The sequence below is a fragment of the Brassica rapa genome, chromosome A04 (assembly GCF_000309985.2).
Source record: "Brassica rapa cultivar Chiifu-401-42 chromosome A04, CAAS_Brap_v3.01, whole genome shotgun sequence".
Lineage (NCBI taxonomy): Eukaryota > Viridiplantae > Streptophyta > Magnoliopsida > Brassicales > Brassicaceae > Brassica > Brassica rapa.
The window spans coordinates 8,321,416-8,346,768 of NC_024798.2; the positions used below are offsets into that span (position 1 = coordinate 8,321,416).

The following is a 25,353-nucleotide window of genomic DNA, read 5'->3' on the forward strand; positions in this document are numbered from 1 at the left end:
TTTATTTGGGTTAATCCATCATAACCTATTTGAACCCTAAATCTAACAAATGAATTATTCAGACATCACAAAGCAATTCATAACAAGAGATAAAAAACTGCATAGAATAGATGAGAGTAAGAAAACTGGAGCTCCAATACAAATATCTGAATGAGTCTTGGATCTTCTCTCCAAACCTAAAATTCTAAGTATGAAAACTAGAAAACAAGAAAGCATACTTTACCTCCACAATTGACAAAGCACATAAGTATTAGGTTAAAACTCGTCAAGGATAATCTTGTAATTTGGTGTTGACTTGGGCTTAAAGTCAGCTGGAACCAATTCGAGCCTTTCTCGCTTCGCCGTCGATCGATGGCACAGTGTGTGCATTGATCGATTTTTATCTCTGATCGTCGACATCTTGTCTGCTCGATGGCCAGGTCGGGTCTAAAAAATCATCACTTTATTCCAAAACACTCATGAACCTGAAAACATAGTAAATAGACTCCAAAACACAATAACTATATCCTAAACTACTTATATACCACGGCTAATAATGAGTAAAATCCATGGTATATCAACTCCCCCATACTTACCATTTTGCTTGTCGTCAAGAAAAACAAGAGTATTCTTTCTGAAAGAGGTTTGAAAACAGCAGAGAATCACATGATTTAAAAACTCAGTATCATCACCTCTACAATGTTTCAGCCCCTCAAATCAACATCAACCTTAAAGAAACTATATATATGTAATATCCTAGTTTAGCAACCAAATCCATTGACTCAACAACTTAACTTAACTAATCATGTCTGGCTAACTCCTCTACTGACTTCATTTCTTGCATAAAATAAAAGTGTAGGATTTATTAGGAGTATCGATCAAAGGACACATGGACTTTTACTCAAACAAGTATTTGGACCAACAAATATTCTCTTCAATAGGAGTTCATTTGCTCTCTCTCTCTTCTCACTTCTCTCAGTCAATGTCTACTTCTTTTGCGGGGTATTTTTTATTCTCTCCATTGACTGAGATAAATGACAGGCTTCCATGAATCAAGCCCTGAATATTGCCGCCACCAGGTTATGTTCACTTTTTTTTGACCTATATTTATTTTCTAGACTTCTTAATGAATCAAGTCTTAATGGTTGCAGCCACCAAGTCATGTTCGAATCATTTTGATCTCTTCCAGAATTCTTTATAAAGCAAGCCTTAATGGTTTTGGCCACCAAATCATGTTCGGATCCTTTTCGATCTGAAGGGGAGAGAGATGGGAATTATCACACTTTACCTTCCAGACTTATAAGAGGAATCTGATCCCTTGTATACCAAGCCCCAAGTCAAGCAATTCAAGCTCAATTAGGTTGGAAGTCAACTTTGGTTCCTTCAAACAATCTCAGCAAGTGTGACTAACTGGCAGGTGATCCACTTTAGCTTCTCTAGTATACTCTATGATCAATAAATCTAAGAATGGTGCTAAATAGTGGTTAGATAATAAGTATAAATCAAAAAAGCTCATTGTCCCCTTCTTGACTCAATTAAACCTTTTTGAAAACATTGTGAGAAATAAGACTCACAAAGTAAATTGATATTAGTAAACCTCCCCCGAAACTTAAATTACATTGTCCCCAATGTAAATCCAGTCGGAGTTATGGTGAAAATATAAATCATAAGGACTCAACGTAACAAGTCGTATCGATATACATGACCGGACTCGGGATCGATCAATAGAATGATGGTACTGTCAATCATTTCTGGTGTTGCACTGTCGATCGATGTCGACCTGGTCTCATCGGTCGATTTGGGCGCACGTCTACTCGGTTCTTTTTTAGTTTTTTTGACCTGCAAAAAATTAAAAACGATAATCAGTAACTTATAGAATAAAACCAAATAAAATTACCTAATATTGGGTTGTCTTCTACTCAGAGCTTTGTTATAGTCATTTAGGTTGAATTTGGAAGTGTGTGGCTAGTATGGAGGTGAAAGAGTACTTGCTGGGAAGCAAGTGTCTACAGCGTATTTGTCCTTCTGGAACCATGTACCAATGAAGCTTCTTATGGCCTCTTCTGCTCTGGTCCAGTGATTCTTCAATACTTCTAGTGTACCTTCCACTGTATGCATCCTCCTCTCAAGATGTCCAATGCTCCCCTTATGCATTCTGAGTCTGGCATATGTCTACTCTGAGGTATCCTTCAATTCCTGATTGATTTCCTCTTTCATCAGCTCCTGAGAAAAATTAACCTTATCAAGACTATCTACGAATGACTGTGGCCTTTCCTCGAATAATGCGAGATGAGAATCGATCGATTTTTAGGTGTCACCATCGATCAATTTTGAAGCTCGTGCTCTGGTCGTTTGTTGCTGCTGAATCGGAGCTATGTCCTGCTTCATCTCGTCTGTGTGTGTAGTCCGCCAGCTGATACTGTTGTCGAATGGGTAGTAGACATCATCAAGCCTCTTGTAGAAATCATCTTATGACATCCTTAAGGCTCTATAGATCCCTTGTACCCTCTCATCAACCTCTTCTTTGTTGTAAGTGTATGGCTCTGGCATGGACTGAGTGTATCCCTCTGCATGTTCAGGAAGACATATATAAGAGCGTTCGTGCATTGTAGCTCTTTCCAGAATGGCTCTGAAGTCCTCCTTTGACACATGGATGCCTCTACCATCTACAACTCGTGCATATCCATGATCATCTCTGTAGACAACATACTCATCTCTCTTTTTACAATGAAATCTCCTCTGTCTGTTCTGATTATAGGCTCTCCGTCCGAACTCTAAGCAATCGTCGATCGATGGTGGGACTGGACCGTCGATCGATTTTTGACCTCGTGTTCGTTTCTGATGCTCGTAACGCGTTTCTAAACCACAAGCCGTACCAAACAGCTCGTCTATAACCCTACGCTGGTACTCTGAATCTCTACGTTGTTGAAGGAAGAGGTTGTCTGGTCCATTGGCCATCTCACAGATGTCTGCAATATCTTCTCTGGATAATTGTAGAACACGTCCATCTATAGCTCGTCTTGGCCTCCTGGGTCCATGAAAATAGCAAATTCATCAGGTGTTAGATACCCATAATATGTATCAACTTCTTGTTTTACCTCGGATGTCGGTGTGGAATGAGGGTCGATCGATGGTGAGCAATTGCCGGCGATCGATTTTGCTTCCTCTATTCTGGAGAAGTGATGGATAACTCTTTCTTACATAGCAAGACTTTGGTACTCAATAGCATGTTCCTCTCTGTAATCTTCATCATACTCATCAGAACGTAGTGCAATATCAACTATATCGATTTGTTGGCATCAATCATCTGCCCAACTACCAATCGAGTAGTTACTGTTGGACCCAAATTCAGTCAATATTGTTACCCTGCCAAAGAGAAGATCGGCCGTACAGTCTTGAGCAGAGGCAAAGTCAACTCGCATGACCGTGATCAAATGGATTGATAGAATATTATCAGCTATAGAGTCAAAATTTTAATGGTGTGAATATAATTGAATTGAACCATTGGTCTCGTGTAACACTTATATATATATATATATATATCTCTGTTCAAAATTTTGCTAGGTGCTATACACGCGGCCGACCCGGGCCTAGTAAATTACTTAAAAATCAGGAAGTATTCATGGAGTAATTTTAAAAGGAATATAATATTTTTGAAAATATTTTTATCTATATTATATACTACAATACAACATTTAAAATATAACATGAAGAGAAGGATACCAGAACTCGAGTACACTGTCACTTGGTTAAAATTTTGGTCTGAATTTATGGTAGAACAATGGTGACTTGCAATTAGGGTTTGCATATATCCCCAAATGTTTTATCAGAGAAGATAAAAAGTGACTTAAAATATATTGTGTTCAGATTTTCAAAATTGGACCAAATAATATTAAAATCCACGCATTACTGATGGGTTTGGTTGGGCTAAATGAATTGGGTCCGTAATGGGTTTGCGTTAAAAATGGACCAGACGTGGAATTGTATATAATCCAAAGGTACAAAAACAAATTATTTAACGGTCAGTTATTTAAAATGAAAAAGGAAACAACTTGGCTTTTAACAAAAAGAAACGAAATAAGGAAATAACGATCAATAAATGATCAAGTTTTACAAAAAATAAGGAAATTAAAAAAAAACTTGCAAAAATAAGGAAATAAAGACCTAGTTTTGCAACATCGCTCTCTCTATATATATATATTATGCTCTCACTCGTTCCCCAAGGATTTCAATCTCAAAGTCTTTCTCTCCCTCTTAAGACCCAAAAAAAATCATCATCTTTTCTAATACGGAATTATTTAGGGTTTATTGTCGTTTGAATCTTCTTCTACTAGTGCCATGGATATAGAAGAAACTAATATAATTGAAGTTGAAACGAAGGTGATGAATCTAGCGCTAAACATGGAGTCTATGAACATTCTCTCTATCCGTGTACACAATCTGATTGAAGATTTTACCGAAGACGTGATACATATAAGATCACGTTACATTCGCTTGGAGCCACACTGCTTCACGCCAAGTCATATCTCTGAACTCCTTCGTGGCCAACAAGTTGATGAATCTCAACACATAGGTGAAAAGATCGCTAATGAAATCAATCGTTCACTTAGCAATGATAAAACTCTCCGAGAGCCTGTCTTCGTGAACGTCGAAGTTGAATTCATCAAAGAGAGACGTTTGGTTGTGCCGTCTGATGTTCCTGCTTCGTTTGAAGTTTTACAGAGGTTGGTGGAAGAACATAGAGTGGATTTGAACAGAAATATAGAAGCTATGTGTTCAATTTGCATCGAGGATTTGTCCAAGAGTCAACAAAGCATCATTGAGATGCCTAACTGTTTGCATATGTTTCATCAAAACTGTCTTTTCGAGTGGCTTGGTCGGAAAAACTCGTGTCCGTTGTGCCGGAGATTCGTACGACCTAGGAATACGATCAAGAAACAGAAACTCGAAAACGTTACATCTTCAGGGGTTTCGATTATGTTGCGAATTGTTGACACTCATCCTTATGTTAATTAGTTCTTATAAGATGAAATTGTTTACAAGTATCATGAATTATTGACTGACTTACTGAAGGTGTAATTCACTATATAATCAGATCACAATTAGATTTTTTTTTTTTTTAAAGGACTGTGATGATTAATCCTTAGCAATTCCGACATCGTTGGACCAATCTTAAAAGTAATATACAAATAACACACTATATTACACATAGAAAACTCAAGTTGAGATCAAAAGAGTGTCAGATGGACTGGATCTCATCTTCACGTTCTCTCCTCTTCCACCTTTATCCTATTTTTCGTATGGCATGAACTGTTTTTCGTTTCTTCATCTTGACTTCAAAAACGCTTCTTTTAACTCCTTGTCATATCTGTATACATTGTTTGAATAGGTATTTCTGCTTAGAATATTAACGGAGAAGAGAACACCCTTTAAACGTTCCAGCCGTGCGTGGCTAATGGGCCAATATGATGAACCCGTTCACTCGTCATGTTCGACCGGTACGTTAATTTTGTAAAGATTCGAAAATTTTGTTTACTTTTTTTTTGGTGCAATCACCGCATAACCAATTTCCATGCATGCTTAGTTTTATAAAAAAAAAACTGTTTGGGTAATCGAAAAGGTAACTGTATTTTGGTGATATATATAACCAAATTAAATATATTAAGTCTTTCACTATATACCATAAATCGAGATGTTACAATTCACTCCCTCTCATCAAACGCAACATTCTTATTAGGTGAACCTACACATGACTAAAGTACGTCTAACTCTCTAGATGTACAACTTAATCAATTTTATTAAGTCTTTTACTATCAGCCGAGATGTTACAATCCTACTCGGAAGTGAATTGATCAGCCCTTACCATTCAAGAAAGAAGCAAAAAGAGGACACTATCCCTAAGGCGTTTTAACACTTCCAGGATTTGAGGTATTTGTTTAGAGATGTATGAACTCTATATGAGAAGGCAAAAGGGCTGCCTAACTAGACAAAATATAAAACGTGAACGAGTGGGAGACAATCCCAATCGTATAGGAGAAAACAGGACAGGATGCCATATTCCAAATCATTGTCGATTTACTCTGTTTCTAATTTCATCAATGCTCCACCCACAAAATCAGGTGTCGATTTACTCTGGTTATGATTTCATCAGTAACAGTGCCACATCCACAGTAAAAAAAATATCATATGGGACGATAAAGCGGTTTGGTTTGGTTTGGTTCTGTATCACTAAGCATAGGTAGAATCACAAGCTGGAGAGGATATTTACAACAGTTGTTTTCTTCTTTCTCTAGGAGATGCCTATTAATTAGAATCTCAATAGCTAAACCATAATAAACCGAACTTATACAAAAAAGAAGAGATTCTTCTGGGTTGAATTCCGGTACAGTTATTCTTTTTTTTTTCCTTTTTTCGGTAATGTGATCAATTAGTTAACGTTCGGATTTTAGAAAAAAGAAAATAGTAATGATCTGTCTTTAAAAAAGGAAGTAACCAAAATATCCTTATATACTACAGAACACTCATTCGGAAATCGATTTCTCTTTCACTATCTGTCTCAACAATCTTCGTTTTCTTTACTTTCGAAATTAAGGTTTATCTTTCTTTCTTTTTGTTTTTCTTGCGGCCATGGAAACAGAATTTGATACACTGAAAGTCTACACGCTGGTGGCGAACCTACCTAAAATATTCACGAACACAGTCGAGATCCTCTTACAAGAACTCATCCAAGACGAAACAGGAGTGGTACAAGTTTTAACATCGGATAACATCAACCTGAACCCAAGCGGCGGCTTCACGCCGCATCATCTCTCTCGACTCCTTCGCGACGAACAAGTTCCCGAGTCTCAGTTTCTAGGTCAAAAGATCGCTCTTGTTATCAGTCGCGAACTTGCTAATGACAATTCCCTTAGAGAGCCAGCTTTCGTATTTGTTAGAAAGTGCCTTAGTCAAAGATGTTGCAAGGTGGTCAAGTGATTACGTAATCTATTTTGGTATGACTTGCATGTGGAAAGCAAGTAACTATGTTTAGACATCTGTAATATTACGTGGGTTGTGTTTTGAGAAGCCTTTGCTTCTAGGAAACCTTTAGATTATATATGTGCTAAACTGTTGTAAAGTTGTAGACGAGTGTGTGAAATATCATAAAAATTTTTTACAAAACTACAAACTGGTATCAGAGCACTTTTCTTAAGGGATCTTTGATGGAAACAGAAACAAATTTCTCCAGCACACCACCTGTATTCGATGGTGAAAATTACCAAGCTTGGGAAGTTAGGATGACGGTTCATCTTGAAGCTCTTGATCTTTGGGAGGCTATAGAAGAAGATTATGAAGTGTTTCCCCTGCCTGAAAATCCCACACTAGCCCAGCTTAGAAATCACAAAGAAAAGAAGACAAGGAAGTCTAAAGCCAAGGCATGTTTATTCTCTGCTCTGTCAAGCACCATATTTACAAGAGTAATGAATCTAGGATCAGCAAAAAGCATTTGGGAATATCTCAAAAAAGAGTATGAAGGAAATGAAAGAACCAAGAACATGCAAATACTTAATCTGATTCGGGAGTTTGAGATTCAGAAAATGAAGGAGACAGAGACCATAAGAGAATATTCAAATAAGCTACTAAGTATTGTCAACAAGGTGAGATTGCTTGGTAAGGACTTCTCAGATGAAAGAATTGTAGAGAAGATTTTGGTATCCATACCTGAGAGATATGAATCTAAAATCTCTTCACTTGAAGAAACCAAAGATTTATCCAAAATCTCTTTAGCAGAATTGGTAAATGCAATGCAAGCTCAAGAGCAAAGACGATCAATGCGAGAAGAAGGATCAATGGAAGGAGCTTTTCAAGCAAATAATGAAACTCAAGAGGCTTTTCAAGCAAAGGGAGTTTCAGATAAACGGATATACAAACCTAATAGCAATGAAACCTGTCCTCACTGCAAGAAGACAGGTCATGAAGAAAGAAAGTGTTGGTGGAGACCAGATATTAAATGCAGAAAATGTGGTAAACTCGGTCATGTGGAGCGAGTTTGCAAGACACAACAAAAGGATGAAGCAAATGCTATGATTGAAGAAAATGAAGGAAAATTGTTTGTCGCAACAAGCTCTATAGCAGCTAACCTCTCAAGTGATTCTTGGTTGATTGACAGTGGTTGTACAAACCATATGACCAACGATGAGGAACTGTTCAAGGTATTAGACACATCTGTTACTTCTAAAGTAAGAATTGGAAATGGTGATTTTCTTTCCATTAAAGGGCAAGGAACGGTGGCCATCGAAAGTGTAACAGGTGTCAAGTATATTCAAGATGTTCTTTATGTGCCTCAAATCAATCAGAATCTACTAAGTGTTGGACAATTGCTAGAGAAAGGCTTCAAAGTCATTTTTGAAGACAAATGGTGTTTGATACAAGATGCAAAAGGATGTGACTTGTTCAGAATTAGAATGAGATCGAAAAGCTTTCATCTAAACCTTATGGAGGAAGACCATATGGCTTACACAAGCACAATCAGCAATGCAAGTTTATGGCATAAACGGCTTGGTCATTTTCATCATGGTGGAATTCTTTATATGCAGAAAAACGACATGGTAAAAGGAATTCCATTGTTGGAAAGTGAGTTAGGAGATTGTTCATCTTGTCAATATGGAAAAATCACAAGAAAACCATTTCCTCAAACAACTTGGAGAGCTACAAAAAAGCTGCAGCTAGTACACACGGATGTTGGAGGTCCTATGAGCACACCATCCTTGAATGGTAGTAAGTATTATATTGTGTTCATTGATGATTACAGCAGATTTTGTTGGATTTACTTCATTAAATTCAAGAGTGAGGTACCTAACATATTCTGGAAATTCAAGGCTTGGGTGGAAAATCAAAGTGGTTGCAAGTTGCAAATTTTGAGGTCTGATAATGGGACTGAATACACAAATAAGACTTTTGGAAAGTTTTGTGAAGAATCCGGTATTGAGCATCAGTTTACAGCTCCATACAGCCCTCAACAAAATGGTGTAAGTGAGAGAAAAAAATCGAAGCATTATGGAGATGACAAGATGCATGTTGCATGAAAAAGAGCTTCCAAAGAAGTTATGGGCAGAAGCTGCAAATACTGCAGTATTCTTACTCAGTAGGTTACCAACAAGAGCCTTGGACAAAAAGACACCATATGAAGTCTGGTATGGGTACAAGCCAAACATGTGTAATCTGAAGACGTTTGGTTGTCTTTGTTTCACTCATGTTCCATATGTGAAACGAGATAAGCTTGACAAGAAGGCAGAACCTGGGGTGTTTGTTGGTTACAGTGATTCCTGCAAAGCTTACAGAATCTTTCATCCTCAAAATGAAAAGCTTTTGGTAAGCAGAGATGTGACTTTTATGGAAGATAAACAATGGAATTGGGAGCAATCAGATTCAGAACAGGTGCCTAGGATTTTACGAGACACTGGAGATAACATCGATGATATTCCAGTGAGAGGTACAAGATTACTGTCTGACATCTATCAAAATTGCAATATTGCTGTCTTTGAACCTGGTGAATATGAGGATGCTGAAAAGGATCAAAGCTGGGTTGAAGCAATGAATGAAGAGCTTAGAATGATTGATAAAAATGATACTTGGCAGCTAGTAGACAGGCCATCAGACAGAAAGATCATTGGTGTTAAATGGGTTTATAGGACCAAACTCAATGCTGATGGATCTATAAACAAGCATAAAGCCAGATTAGTGGCGAAGGGCTATAGCCAAATATATGGAGTGGATTTTTCAGAAACCTTTGCTCCAGTGGCAAGGTTAGACACAATACGAATGATGCTTGCATTGGCTGCTCAAAATACTTGGAAAGTATTTCATTTAGATGTCAAATCAGCTTTTCTAAATGGCTATCTTGAAGAAGAAATATATGTAGAACAGCCTGCTGGGTTTAGAGTAAAGGAACAAGAGGATAAAGTCTATTTGTTGAAAAAAGCTTTGTATGGTCTTAGACAGGCACCAAGAGTATGGTACACAAGAATTGATGATCATCTTCAGAAGATGGGATTTGTCAAAAGTCAAAGTGAAGCTACATTTTATATCAAAGAGACAAGTGGTAATTTACTTGTGGTTTCCATTTATGTTGATGACCAGCTTGTGACCGGAAATAACGAGATTTTATTGGGCGCTTTCAAGTCTGAAATTCTCAAAGCCTTTGAGATGACAGATCTCGGTTTGATGTCTTATTTTCTGGGAATGGAAGTGCAACAAAAAGGTGATGGAATTATTATACATCAAAGGAAGTATGCAAAAGAGATTCTTAAGAAGTTTCAGATGGAAGATTGCAAGGGAACAGACACACCAATGAATCAAAAGGAGAAATTCAGCAAAGAAGATGGAGCTGAAAAGATAGATGAAAATAAATACAGAAGCTTGATTGGTTGCTTGATGTATCTCACATCCACCAGACCTGACATAATGTTTTCTGTAAGTTCTCTCTCAAGGTTTATGCATTGTGCCAGTGAAATACATTTTCAAGCTGCAAAAAGAATCTTGAGATATGTTAGAGGAACAACAGAGTATGGCATCAAGTATACATGTTCTCACAGTCCCAAGCTTACTGGATTTTCTGATAGTGATTGGGCTGGATCTATTGATGATATGAGAAGCACAACAGGTTTCTATTTCACTTTTGGATCAGGAATGTTTTCATGGTGTTCAAAGAAACAGGACGTTATAGCTCAGAGTACTGCAGAAGCAGAGTATGTTGCAGCAAATGCCTCGGTAAATCAAGCAGTTTGGATCAGAAAACTACTTACTGATCTACATATGGAGCAAGAGGAACCAACAGAGATATTTGTTGATAATCAAGCTGCTATTGCTATCTCAAAGGATTCTGTTTTTCATGGCAAAACCAAGCATTTCAATATCAAGCTGTATCATTTAAGAGAAGAACAGAAGAATGGAGAGATAAAGTTGGTGTACTGCAAAACAAATGATCAAATCGCTGATGTATTCACCAAAGCTTTACCAAAAGCAAGGTTTGAATATCTGAGAAACAAACTAGGTGTTTGCAGGAACTAAGGCAAGGAAGAGATTTGTTAGAAAGTGCCTTAGTCAAAGATGTTGCAAGGTGGTCAAGTGATTACGTAATCTATTTTGGTATGACTTGCATGTGGAAAGCAAGTAACTATGTTTAGACATCTGTAATATTACGTGGGTTGTGTTTTGAGAAGCCTTTGCTTCTAGGAAACCTTTAGATTATATATGTGCTAAACTGTTGTAAAGTTGTAGACGAGTGTGTGAAATATCATAAATTTTTTTTACAAAACTACAGTATTCGTCACTGTCAATTTCATCAGAGAGACACGTTTGGTCTTTCCACCTGATGAACCTACTCCGTCGAGAGGTGCTTCCGGTGAAGTTCTCCAGAGGTTAGCCGACGAATAGAGAGTTGAAGTCAAGAAAAACGAGATTCAGTGTTCGATTTGTATTGAGGATTTGTCCAAGAGCCATGCAAAAATCATTGAGATGCCTAAGTGTTTGCATAGGTTTCATCAAGATTGTCTCTTCGAGTGGCTTGGTCGGCAAAACTCATGTCCCTTGTGCCGGAGTGTTCCTTACGGCTTGGATCAAGAAACAGAGTCTTAGAAAAGATATCAGATTAGGGTTTGGAGTTTAGAGATCGGCTTAGGGTTTTTGAATGATTTCTCACATTAATTGGGTATATGATTGGAAATTTTGTAACTTTCTAGTATAAAAGTTGAAATATTTGTTCTAATACCTCTCTTGATCTTATTGCAGTGTAACATATATGTTACATGTAACTGAAAGTACATATTGGACTTGTTGGTTCTTTTTCACTACTTTCATAGTCTTACATTTTCATCCATCATTGTTGCACTCATACTGTGTACTGAAAATTTCATACATACATCTTCAATCAATAGTCCCTTTCTCTGATCAGTAAGCATATGATCAGATTCCTCATATACTACTCTAGCTAGTAATCATTGATCCTCTGTGAAACAAACATCCTCCAGCTGCAAAACATTAATCAAAAAAAGGTTTCAGAGCTATTGCCGGATTAACAAATATGGAAAAAAAGGTTCTAACTGAAACAGAGAACAGACCAGAAGGTTCATTGCCATCCATCATCTCTGAAGAACCTGCAGTCACTAACAAATTTCATACTTTGGTAGAAGAGAACCCTATGTCATAGAAAACTCAAGTTCAGCATCAACGGTCTGATCTCAGAAACCGAGCCGGTTACAAAACATTAGTTTTTTTAGATTTAATTCCAAACCAAGCCTGTTACCAAGCAAATCAACTGTCGGTTAACCGCTAAACCATAACAAACCGAGCTGGTTAGCAAACATTTACTTTTAGATTTAATTCCGGTACAATAAACCCCAAATTGTGAAAAAGGAAACTACAAATCAACGGTCGGATCAATATAGAGTTTTAGAAAAAAGGAAATAAAACATCCCTCTCTGTCTATATATATATGATTCGAAATCGATTCTGGTATCTCTTTCTCTGGTTAAGATAAGCAATCTTCATCTTTATCACATCTGAAATTAGGATTTGCGTCCTTCTTCCTTTTTTCTGCGGCCATGGAGACAGAAACTAATGACACAGTCGAAGTCACCACGTTGGTGTCTAACCTAGCTCAAAACATGGAGTCTACGAACACAGTCTTGATCCGTCTACACGAACTGATCCTCGAAGACGAAAGTGGAGTGGCAACACATTTAGGATCATATCGCATCTGCTATAAGCCACGTGACGGCTTCACTGCAAGTGATCTCTCTCAGTTCCTTCACGAACAAGAGGTTCCTCAATCTCGACAATTAGGTGAAGTAATCGACGGTGAGATCAATCATTCACTTGCTATTGATATTTCTCTTCGAGAACCTGTTTTTGTAACAGTCAATATCAATTTCATCCAAGACAGGCGACCTAAGGATCTGAAAGAACGTTCAATATCAGTTATCAAGAGATTACTGAAAGAACAGAGAATCGAACCGATGGATCTGAAAGAAACAATTGATATTCAGTGTTCGATTTGTATTGAAGATTTTTCGGTCAGTCACGAAAACATCATCTGGATGCCTCAATGCAAACATGTGTTCCATCAAGGTTGTCTCTTTGAATGGCTTAGTCGGCAAAACTCGTGTCCCTTGTGTCGGAGTACTGTTCCTATGGAAGATCAAGAAGCAGAGAATCAAATAATGGATTGTTCATAGACTAGAAGTTTCAGGGTTTTGAATATTTCGTTTGACATTGACCTTTTTTTAGATAATTTTTTACTTGCAGTTATTCATCAGAAGCATAACTTTGTTTATGGATTAAATTCTGAATAAGATAAAAAAATCTTCATTTTTTTACTTGAAAACAACAGGTTACTACTTCGTTGTATAATGTGCATATTGATGGCTTGTTGACTCTTATCTCTACTTTCATGTTTCTGCAGTTTGATCTTCCTGTTTGATGCATTTGTCTCTTGAGAATTTTTCATTATTATATTGCCTTGCCTGCATTTGAATTGGATACTGCAGATTCCATACAACATCTTCTGATCCACGATCGCTTGTTCTGATCCTCAGCGACGATCATATGTTCTTCTTAACAGATGAGATATGCCTAGAGCTCAGTTTTGCTTGTTTATCTTTAACAAAAACATTCTTCAGCTGCAAAAAGTTAAAAGATAAGAAAGGTTCTGACTGAAACAGAACAGACATCAGACATGAAGCTTCAAACTTTACATCATCACTGAAGAAATCTACAGCCACATCTTTTGGTATAAAATTTGAATTTTTTCTTCAGTTGTAGTAATATAACGTTGTTATGGAAAAAACCTTTCTTTATGAATTTCCCAACATATGAAGTGGTGTAGCCAATAAAGATTGAGACAGAGATATATATATTTTCTTTGTTAAAATATAATGAAGAGGATGAACTGCAACAACAACTAAATAGTATCATAAAAACTGAGTGAGTGACCTGAGACCACCATTAACGCGAGATCTTAGGAGAGGTGCTTAGATTATTTTGTAATTAAAGAAAAAGAAAAATGACAATTATCTGAAGCAGCGACGCTTAATTAGGAGAAGGAAGCGCCGGGTCTTAAGGGACACGTGTTACAATTAGAGAGAGTTTGGTCTGAAACTCCTTTCTCTCTCTCAACGAGCAAAGAGATGATTCACTACTCCTCTTCTTCTTCTCGGTTGATCTCCTCCTCAGCAACACCAAAGCGTCTCTCTTTTCTTCTTCTCCATATTCTTTATGTTTCATTCTTTCTTAAATCGAAAAACCCTTCAATTATAATTGGATCTGTTCTTCAAGAAGAGGATAAAAGTCTGTATCTTTTCGCAGTGAATCCTTCTTCAGCAACAGGGTCTTGGAGTTTTCTACGAAATTTGATTTGGGTTTTCGTTTTTTAGGTTGAATTGGCAAAAAGGGCCCATCTTGTGTTCGATGATATTCCCCAGAGAGAAAAGGCGAAGACTTTTTTGTATTTGGGATTTTTGTGTTGTTTTGTGGGAGGGAATAGAGAGAGATGGCAGGTGAAGATTGGATAGAGCTCAAGTTTAAATTCGCTGATGGCCTAAAGGTAACATATGTTCCATCGTTATGTTTGCTTGTATAAAAAAAACTTCATATTCTTTACTTCTTGTTTCTGCCTTTCCATCATTTTCTTTGTTTCTGTAATGTTTTAATGTCTACCGAACGTTTTATTGGCTTAAGTTATTAGGTACTGAACTTTGTAAATTTGAGAATTTAACAGATAATTAAAAGGTTATACTGTGGCAAGAAGATTGATGACCGAAGTTGTGTATTGCTTTTCGCTGTTTAGATGTTTTGTAACCTTGTTTAGAATTTTCTTGCTGCTTAAGGTTGTGTTGGGACTGAAGTTTTCAAGTGTTTCTCTCTGTTTTGATAGACTCAGAAAACATTCCTAAGACTCTAAATGATGTGAAGCTCATCAATGCCGGGAAGATACTAGACAACAATAGGACACTGGCTGAATCAACGCTTCCCGTTGGCGAACTTCCCGGAATGGTCATCACTATGCATGTTGTTCTTCGCCCTCCTACTTTAGACAAAAAGAGCCGTAAATGTTTCTTTGCCTTCCTCCTATGCTAATATAAAAGCAGGCTTCCTTTGATTCTCTAGTTGCTTGTGATTATGGTATTCAGATTCCAAACTTCCATGTTTTGCAAATGGTTTTATACATATATTCCTATAAATTTTATCTTAAATAAAACAATGCTTAATTTTTTTTAAGAATCTCAAAATAAGATACTTGCATTGGAGGACAAAAATTTAGAGGTATCTTATTTAAAGTTCTTAACACACATTTATTACTAAAAAATGATTAAGCACCCCATTAGGGGTGCTAGGGATAATCATGCTCTGAAGATGTTAATCGATTTAACTTAAATAAAAAGTGCAATTGTTTGTGTCCTGAATTTTCATCCAACGGTTGAAATAATCGATATCCACGATAGCATTGTACTCCGGCCCGTAGGTCACACTGACCCCTCTTTCGTCTTCTCCAATGTTCTGGATAGATGATAAAAAACAAGATAACAAAGAACTGTCTAGACTCTTACTCATTTCCTCTCGTCATATACTATATATACACAAGTTTGTTTTGGAAATAAGCTCCGCTAAAGAAGAAAAAAGAGAAGAAAACAAATGGCGGATGGAATATTCTGGTATCCATTTCGGAGATTTCGTGAATGGTCAGGAGGATCAACGGCTCTGATTGATTGGATGGAATCTCCAAACGCTCATATCTTCAAAGTTAACGTTCCAGGTAAAAATAAATAAACAAATTATTATTATTTGAAATTTTCACTAAGGGTATGTGTCAAATTCATGATAAGTAATGGTGTGTAATTTGGATAACTTATTCTGGTAATTTAAAACAAATTTGAGGAATTTTACGACACTCAGTTTTAATTTTCAAAAGTTTAGTGACAGTTTTTTGTTTTTGTAAGGGAAAATCGAATATAATAAAAATGGTTCAAGAGACTAGTATACATACAATTATGTTAAAATTAAATGATGTCTGCAACTACGCTCTTCTTGTTTATCGAATTAATTTCATTTTAGTTTTAGAGCTTAAAAAGTTAAAATTCATATTTTATTATGTTTTTCAGATAGTTTTCTTCTATGATTTAGGGTTGTTCTTTTATTTTAGACTATTTTCTTAACCTAAACAACATTCCATGGATTATTTTGTTATTAGGATACAATAAAGAAGACATAAAAGTGCAAATTGAAGAAGGAAACGTTCTAAGCATTAAAGGAGAAGGACTGAAGAAGGAAGAAAAAGAAAAGAAAGAGGATTTGGTGTGGCATGTGGCGGAGAGAGAAGCTTTTTCCAGTAAAGGAGAGTTTCTCCGACGGATTGAGTTGCCGGAAAATGTGAAAACCGACCAAGTAAAAGCCTACGTGGATAACGGTCTCCTCACGGTGGTCGTTCCCAAAGACACATCACCCAAATCCTCTAAAGTACGGAATATCAATATCATTAGCAAGCTCTGAAGTTTATACCGGTGTGAACCGGCTTTTGGTTTTCATTAGCCTAAAGTTTGAATAAATGTAGACTGTGGAGTAGTAGTACTTAATGAATCCGACAAGACTCAAAACCAAACCCCGTGTAATTGAGTTTTGGTTTTCATGAGCCAAAAATTCAAATCAAAATGGGCTTTATACTTCATAAATTCATGTATTAAAGTTTGATTTAGTACTGTAAACAAACGCTTATTAGATCTCAAACCAAAGATAAATCATAAATCAAACGCTTATCGATTTACATCGCTAGTAAGGCTCTGAAGTATAACTGAATTAAGCAGGTTGGTTTTCATAAAGTTTGTACAAAATTGGATTATATTGTTAGGAAATCCATTTGGATCACGTTTTTGAATTTTCAGATTTAGCCTCGTTAGTTTTGTTATAGTTTTACATTTTAGGTCCTATTCGGTTAATAATATTTCAGGTGCAAGTACAATTTATAATTATGTTTAAAACTTATTTAGAATCCAAACTCATTTCGTTGGTTAATTTTTGTTGATGCTCAAGTCTTTTATATATCAGACTAGGAACACATGTAATTAAATATTTAAGGTGTTTATTCAAGTTTTGAATATCTGAAGAAAAGAACTGAATCAAGTCTAACCTTATAATATTTTAATATTTGAAATACTAAACATATAAAAATTTTAATATTTGAAAAACTGATACGACACAATCCAAATATTTATTTGTCATTAGTTTAAAAATTCGAATATATCTGGATCACAATTATATACTTATATATATTGTTTAGTTTTAAGTAACATATCTATAATATATTTAAATTATATGAAAATATCTAATTTATTTGAAGATAGCTACAAATAACATTTTGAAAATAGCCAAAGTATTCGAAACACAGAAAATATTTGAAATACTTACTTGATTTCCACCTAAATATTCAACAAACCAGTTTTATGTCAATTTTAGGTACTTAGTCTTATATTTTAATTTATACTAGACTTTGATCCGCAGACCCGCGCGGATATTTGTTTTATTTTTATAAATCAAATATGATTGGTTATCCTTTTCAAATATATTTATACGATGTTGGTATTCATTCGGATTTGGGTCTCCAATTTGGTTTGGTTCGGATTTATTTGGATTGTGAGTTTTTGAGTTTGAAGATTTCAACCATATTGAGGTATTTATAAATTTTGGTACAAGTTTGGTTCAATCTCTGTAAGTTTGGTTCAGATTCAGATAACTCGTAAAATATTTTGTAAAAGTTTAAAATTTTTATATATTTTAGTTTTTCCAAATTTCAAAATATAATTAATATATAACATATGAATTTGAATAATATATGCCAAAATATTTAAGTTTCACGTAAAATTGTTTTTTTTTTTTGTCAATGAATAATTCATTGAATAAGGTTCTAGCCAAATGACTAGGGAAAAGGTAACAGGGTATAATGAAAAAAGGGAAACAAAACCAACATCAGTAGATACCATAAAAAAAAAGAAACATCACGTAGATGAAATAGGTAATCAAAGCCTTCCTTGGCTAAACCTCCTGACCATTCAACTTTTAAGTTTCACGTAAAATTGTTTTAACGTGAATATTTATATATAGAATTAATATATATTTTAAATATTTTGGAGTTTTGAATATTTTTTACCTATTTTAGATTGGACAATTTCAAAATATCTTATATATTTTTGATAATTTTGTATATTAAATCTAAAAATAATTAATATATTTAAATATATGAATATGATTCAAATATATTCAGACTCGTAATATTTCAGATTGAATATATACAATTAGATGACCCAATGATATGGGTTGCGTTATATATTGGAAGATTATAGCGACCACAAAATAGAATATTCTTCTTAAAAAAAAGAAATATAATGATTTTATTGATCCAAGTTACTATTTACGTATATAACAGTTAGATATTTAGGGATCTTATGGCCTATAATCATTGCTTATAATGAAAGCCTAGTATCTGCAAATATATCGTATCTATAGGAAATATTAACCAAAAAGGAATTATATATTAATGGTGAGTCACAGCAATTATACGTATCAATAAAATAAGTAAATCAAATTGAGTTAATTTGATAATTTAATATGAATGGTTTAAGTCAGTGGCATGTAATGGTAATTATTGTGGAAAAGCGAGGGTTAAGTATAAAATATACTTTAGTTTTAATAGATTAAAATACTTTATATTATTTTTATCTTTCGAGTTTGAGAATTATAGGTATATTTGGGTTTTTTTTAAAGTTCATATAATTTAAATGGATATCCAAATCCAAAATTTGCAATGATCCCAACCAAATTTAAGCAAATGCTACTCCTACCTATTTAAAATCTATACTACTAAAAGAGAATGAATCTTAAAAAATCTACTTAAACAAGGTTGTTTGGACCATTTCATTAGACTTAACTATTTTTTGGTCTTACCTTATATTTCTTTAACTATATGAATATTTTACCTATTTAAATGAACTCATTTATTATTCACTCATAATCTATTATATAATTACTCTAACAATAACTCCTCATGAATATATGATAGATTATTCAAATATGTTTACACATGACGTGATCATTACCAGATATAGTTCAATTAATAGTATAAAAATTTCAATGGTTAAGTTATTTTAATATAGGTTGTAATGGAGAATCCTCTGCTGTATAACAATTTGTTTTTCATTTTTACGTGAATTGGAAACTAAAAACCTTAATGTCAACTATTCAACTATAAACATTAATTTGATTAATTACATGCAATCAATTATTAGGATTTGATGTTACATTCTTATATATGAATTAAATGATTAATCTTATCATAAAAATATCAAATGGTTCTATACGGGTTGGAGATTTAAATGGAATTAGTAAAAAACATATTGGTTTGAATATAACATATTTATTTACTTTACAAATTCTAACAATGCATATGATACGTTCTATTGAATTTTCACAAATGTAAAATATCTTAGGCTTTAAATCGGATAGTTTAGGTTGTTTGGAAAAAAAATATAGGATAAATAATTAACTATTAATTATTTGAATAGAAATATTCGAGTCATTAATATTTTTTTTTGCATAATTTAGTTTATAAATAGTATTTTTAGGATATTTGGTTATTTAGAAGTTAAATATAATTAATATTTCTAGGAATATAATTTATATTTTAAAAATTTAAGTACTCATTTGGTTTTCAGTTCGATTTATTTTTTTTTTTTCAAAAATATAGAATATATTTGGTTATTTATGAAATTCAGATTAATTTTGTTTTGTTTCTTTTTTCAGTTTGATACGGTTTAGTGCACCCGGTAAATGTACACAAACTAGGGGTGGGCACTTCGGTTATTTTATCGGTTCGGTTCGAGTTCGGTTCGGTTTGGTTAGTTTGGTTCTAGAATTTTTCTAGCTGAAGTAAACCATAGTTAGTTTGGTTTGGATCGATTTCGGTTCAGTTATGTTCGGTTTGGTTTATATTCGGTTCGGTTTGTATTCGATTCAGTTTGTATTTCGGTTCGATTCGATTTAATCGGATTTCTCTTAGTTTATTTATTGTACAAGAAATCATGTTTTAATACATAAATGTATGGTTGTCATGAAATAATCGCGTTGGTCATAATAAAAAATTAAGTATGTAAATTAAATTCAATATAAAACCAAATAAAAATCTTTTTAAAAGTTACAAATATAGTTTATAACTTTATAACAATTAACATGGAAATTATGTGGGCTTGATGACAAATATTACAAAAGTTAGATGAAGTGTCATGGAAATCAAATTATATTAGGATTTCCTTCGTGCAAAAGGAAATTACTTGGGCTAAGTCTTAGGATTTTAATATCTTGATATCACTAATATTTTTAATTTAAATAACGATAAAAACACTTCGGTTTATCGGTTCGGTTCGGTTGAAACCGAACTGAACTGAATCATTCGGATTGGGAAAATCTTCAACCGAATGATTTGAAATGGACTTTGGTTTGGTTCAAATCGGTTTCGGTTCAGTCGGTTCGGTTCGATCGGTTCGGTTCGGATTTTTTGCCCACCCCTAACACAAACTTATACATTATCTTATATAGAAATTATTTGAAAAAAATATATTTAATTTTGAAAATAAACTCGCGCTTTCTAAACGCGGATCAAAATCTAGTATTAATTTAAAATTTTAGATAGGATTTTTTGGATTTGAGTTTTTAGATTATCTGTTATGTAGCTAATTGTCATCCACTAATATACATTTACATTTCCAAACGAATACTAATTATCAATCAAAGTTCATATATGGGGTTTCAGATTTTTTCCAGACCTAATGTTTCATATATCAAGAAGAACACAGAGAGATCAAGACCATAAAAAGGATTAAGTTCGGTTAAATGTTTTTGTTAAGTAAGTCTAAAACCATACATTCAATCTACCAATAGGATGTTCTCAGCTTTTTTTTGGTCCTCGCTCTAATCTAATCGAGCCGGTTAATTAACTTTATGAGGATTGTTTGACCGTATACTACAACAAATCACGTGCCCTTACGGCTGATAAGTATTAAACTGAATATTGTAGGGCTTTACCCCGAAAGGAGCCCTTCCAGAAATTCTCGAAGGCCCAAGACAAGCTTAGGCCCAGGAGGGGGTTTGGAAATAGTTTTCAACCAGCAATAGACGCGCCTCGGTTAGTACCTCATTAGCTGCGTCATTGCCCCAAGCGCAAAGATAATTACTAAAAGACAGAAGGCCCTTTTTTTATACGGAAGCGAAACAAATCAGCTTGACATTAAGTTCCGATGTGGGATGTTTCTCTTTTACACACCGTGCCGTTTGCGAATTATTTTATTATTTAAACAACTTGCTGGTCTCTTGCGAGCTTGAAACGTCATAAAAGAACGATCTCCCCATCACCCAAATCCTCCAAACCCCCAAAAATCAAGCTCTTAGGATTAAACCGGGTTTTGGTTTACCTGTGAAATAAAATTCGTCAATTTACTTCGCAAATCCAAGTAGTGTGCTTACCAGTATCCCTTATATATTAATTGAGGAACATTTGAAAAGATGTAACCTCAATTTTGTATTAATTAAAAGAAGCCCCAATGCATAGGTGGCACTCAATTAGGTAGTCAATTACATTCGATTGAAAAATAAGTAGGTCCACATTCGATTTTTATATGTTGTTAGATACATAAATTGGTCAAACTATATGATATAATGATATGATATGATATTTTCTTTCCTTAAATAAAACCTACGGAATTACCATAAATGACTAATATATATATGACAATTAATGAGTTTAATAATAAAGATTTGATAACAATGTATATTTCCTCCATCATTTTTTGTTTAATTTTATATTATTAAAATAAATTAAACAATCAAATTAGCTATAAAAATAAAATTTAGATTTTTTCGTATATGTTATATTTTGAATTTTTAAAAACGATAATAAATGACTAAAACTATTAAAATCCCTTATATATTAAAAGAGAAGCATTACAACATATTTTTGTAGCCACATGTCATCACCACAATCATTTTTAGAATCCTTAGAAAAATATGTTGGTCCACATAAATATATAATAAGCTTTTTATTAAACTAACCATAAATTAATTATAAATTTTTTTCATTGTTTTCTTAAATAAAAATTACGGAATTACCTAATGTGGCTAAAGTATATATGACAATTAATGATTTTGAATAATAAAGATTTAATAAAGTTACTCTATTCTCTATCATTTTTAAAAAAAATTAACTTATTAAAATAAATTAAATAACCACATCAAACTATATAATAAAAATTTAGATTTTTTTGTATATGCTATATTTTGAATTTTTAAAAACAAATCTAAATGACTAAAGTTGTTAAAAATCTCACATTGAAATTTTTATGATCCATGGTTTAAAATTTATGTTATAACAAGATACAAATGATTACGAAATTACTTAAGTAGGAAGTCTCATTTAATAAATATTATATATATGTATATTAATATTTTTTAAAATAAATTGTATACCATATAAAATACATAAGTATTTTAATTTCAAATTTGCTTTAAATATTTTTGATAAACATTTTGAACAATTATTGACAACTTAATATTTAGATTTAAAATTTTGCATTGAATATGTTTTTAAAATTATAAATTACTAAAACTATTAAACATCCCACAAATTTTTTATTGTTATCATTGATTTAAATTTTTTTGTTATAAAGAAATACAAACGATCAAAAATAATATGTGTATAAAATATTTTTTAACAGATGTAAATATTAAAAATGTACTATATATTTATGTTAATATCATGTAAACTTAATTTTATAACATATATAAAATAGAAAGAGTGTTTGTCTCGATTAATAAAATTTATTTAAGTATTTGTACCAATTTAATTATATACGTAATAGTTACTAAATTTTTAATTATTTAACATATATTTATTATTTTATAATATGTAAAAAATATATAATACTTAAAAAATTTATCCCGCGCAAGGCGCGGATCTTAACCTAGTTTCAAATGATTTCACGAATTGTAAACACGATTCTATGATTAGGACCCAAAAAAGCAAACCAAAATGCTTATAAATTTAATATAACCGGATTAAACCGGTTTCTGGTTTTCTTTATAAACCTAAAGGTTGCATAAAATTGGACAGTGTAATTCAACAGTTCAACTAAGAGTATGTTTACCAAAGTTCAACATTTGAAAATACTGTATTTTCAAGCAGTGTAAACAAGATTTAACCCAAAAAGCTGAAGATTTACTTTATCAGAAAGCTTTGGCTCTAACTGGAGTAAACCAACCGGGTCTCTTATTTTCACAAGTACAACAAGCATATGCTTAACAGAATGTATAAAAGGAAAGTGTTTTTCTGTAACTCTGAAGAATGTAAAACAAGGTTTAAGATAATAAGATGAAGAAGAGCAAGAAGAAACCAAAAGCTAGTGATTTACATATCTGATTGATTCTCGACAAATAAACAACATCAAGAAACCAAACACACAAAGCCTGTCTCCTCCTCTGCACCGATGAGATAGATGAACTCGTTGGCTGTCTGCTGCTTATTTAGCGGTTCTGGAGTGCTTAATGAGCCAATCAATTACTGCATCGATGTTTATCGAGTCCTTACACGAGATCATGTAACAACAAACCTCTCTGTCTGCTACGGAATCAAGCCCTCTGCATCAAAACAAACCAGAGTCATCCTCAAAGTCAGACCGGTCTCGAAAGAGTTGTTCCCAGTAAAAACTTACAGTTGATCAACCAAAGCTGGCTTGGAGAGAGCTTCAGACTTATCAATCTTGTTGCCTAGGATCAAAAGAGGAATGCCGTTCAAGGACGGTTTCGTTAACAGATCATGCAACTCACTTCTTGATATCGGTACACTGTCTCGATCTGCAGCGTCAATCACATACCTGCAAATATTATCAACACAATACATCAAGATTTGTCTAACAAATAGTAAACTTCAAGGATATCGGAAAAGGATATAGTTACACAATGGCGGAAACTCCACGACAGTAACGCTCCCACATGGTACGGAACCTTCGTTGACCTCCAAGATCCCAAATCTTGATGGTAACGTTTCCTTTAGTGACTTTCCTCATGTTAAACCCCACTGTTGGTATCATATCTTCACTGTAACCTCCAGTCTTTGACCAAATCCAAAGGAAACAAGAACCGGTTTAATCCCATAACACACTACCTATGGACTGAAAGAATATGGATTTACTCACAGCGATGGCATTGACAAGAGAAGTCTTTCCAGCATTCTGAAGGCCAACGAGTGAGAGCTCCATCTCTTGTTTGAAGAACAAGCTGGCAAAGAGCAACCAACATTAAGCAAATACTGATTCGGGTTGAAATTATAATTCAATACTAAAAGAGAAACTAATGCACAAGAACATCTAAATGAACAGTAGATTGGTTAATGAAAAATTAACTCATACAATGTTTATGTAACAATAAAGAATACAACCCAACAAAACAAAGAAACTCAAGAAAAGTTGTAAGTTTCTGAAACAAAAGCAACACAGTTTAGTTGACTCTTTATGAGATAACTGATTAATTATAACTACACCAACTACTTCACTTAAACCAACTTGATTAACAAAAGAGATGAACTTTATACAAAATCTCAACACAAGGGGTACAGAGAGAAAGTATTACCTCCTGAGCCAGTTTAGAAGCGAATCCCATAGACCCATCTTCCAAAGAATCGATCTTTTCGACGGTTAAACACTCGGATTATTATCTTAGCCCTAGTTCGATTGTGTTGTTTCTGGGTAAAAATGAGAGAAGCAGAGCGAAGAAGAATCTGTGACCTTAAAGGGTAAATATATATATATATATTTTGGCGGTTTGTGAAAAACGGTGTCTCCTCAGTCTCTGTCACGCTTTTGTTGCTGCCTTACATGTCACATATTCATCATTTTTCTTTGTTTTTTCTTTTCCCTTCGCACAATAATTCTCAAACCAGGAATCTAATGTAAAAAGCCCTTCTTACGACGGCCTAATATCAGCCGTTGGATGGATCGAATGTTTTGGTTTTAGTGTGGTGAACATGACAGTGAATACACCTCTTCCGATATTTCCGAATTCTGAACAAAAGGCCCATTATTTACTTAAGTAGATAGGAGGCCCAAATATTGGTTACACTGATTTTGTTTGTCCTATAGGGGATATCCAGCGGATGGTTGGTTTCATTTTTTTGACTAAAAGTTCAGTTTTCTTAAAACAAATTGAATTCGTTCAAAATGAATTAAAAAACAAAGCAACATTTACTATAGTGGTTTGCTTCATTTTCTCTTTTCTAAAATGAATATTGCAAATAAATTTCATTTTCAA

The 25,353-nt window shown here is 33.9% G+C and overlaps 3 protein-coding genes, 1 long non-coding RNA gene and 1 other non-coding gene across 7 annotated transcripts; 2 read left to right on the forward strand and 3 right to left on the reverse strand.

The window, feature by feature from the left end:
- Positions 1–2,704: 2,704 nt before the first annotated feature.
- On the reverse strand, positions 2,705–7,180 carry LOC117133555. Its single transcript, XR_004457433.1, has 2 exons — positions 5,356–7,180; positions 2,705–5,324 (listed from the first exon to the last, which is right to left on the reverse strand). It is a non-coding gene; the product is annotated as an uncharacterized LOC117133555 (long non-coding RNA).
- A 3,904-nt stretch (positions 7,181–11,084) lies between these two features.
- Positions 11,085–15,229, forward strand: LOC103863862 (E3 ubiquitin-protein ligase AIP2). 3 transcript variants are annotated; one of them, XM_033290022.1, is made up of 3 exons: positions 11,085–14,304; positions 14,391–14,560; positions 14,891–15,229. In XM_033290022.1, exon 1 carries the CDS (start codon positions 12,561–12,563, stop codon positions 13,191–13,193), a length of 633 nt encoding a protein of 210 aa, XP_033145913.1. In that variant the 5' UTR covers positions 11,085–12,560; the 3' UTR covers positions 13,194–14,304; positions 14,391–14,560; positions 14,891–15,229. The 3 variants fall into 3 exon arrangements, with proteins under 3 accessions (XP_033145913.1, XP_033145914.1, XP_033145912.1); XM_033290023.1 differs by having other exon boundaries at positions 11,085–14,202; XM_033290021.1 differs by having other exon boundaries at positions 11,085–14,560.
- A 292-nt stretch (positions 15,230–15,521) lies between these two features.
- Positions 15,522–16,737, forward strand: LOC103863742 (15.7 kDa heat shock protein, peroxisomal). The gene is made up of 2 exons (XM_009141492.3): positions 15,522–15,769; positions 16,205–16,737. Exons 1-2 carry the CDS (start codon positions 15,649–15,651, stop codon positions 16,501–16,503), a joined length of 420 nt encoding a protein of 139 aa, XP_009139740.1. The 5' UTR covers positions 15,522–15,648; the 3' UTR covers positions 16,504–16,737.
- Positions 16,738–21,073: 4,336 nt separating this feature from the next.
- On the reverse strand, positions 21,074–21,224 carry LOC117133834. The gene has a single exon (XR_004457877.1). It is a non-coding gene; the product is annotated as a U4 spliceosomal RNA (small nuclear RNA).
- Positions 21,225–23,288: 2,064 nt separating this feature from the next.
- LOC103863743 (ADP-ribosylation factor-like protein 8c) lies at positions 23,289–24,935 on the reverse strand. The gene is made up of 5 exons (XM_009141493.3): positions 24,676–24,935; positions 24,243–24,324; positions 24,004–24,158; positions 23,760–23,921; positions 23,289–23,685 (listed from the first exon to the last, which is right to left on the reverse strand). Exons 1-5 carry the CDS (start codon positions 24,711–24,713, stop codon positions 23,568–23,570), a joined length of 555 nt encoding a protein of 184 aa, XP_009139741.1. The 5' UTR covers positions 24,714–24,935; the 3' UTR covers positions 23,289–23,567.
- Positions 24,936–25,353: the final 418 nt, after the last annotated feature.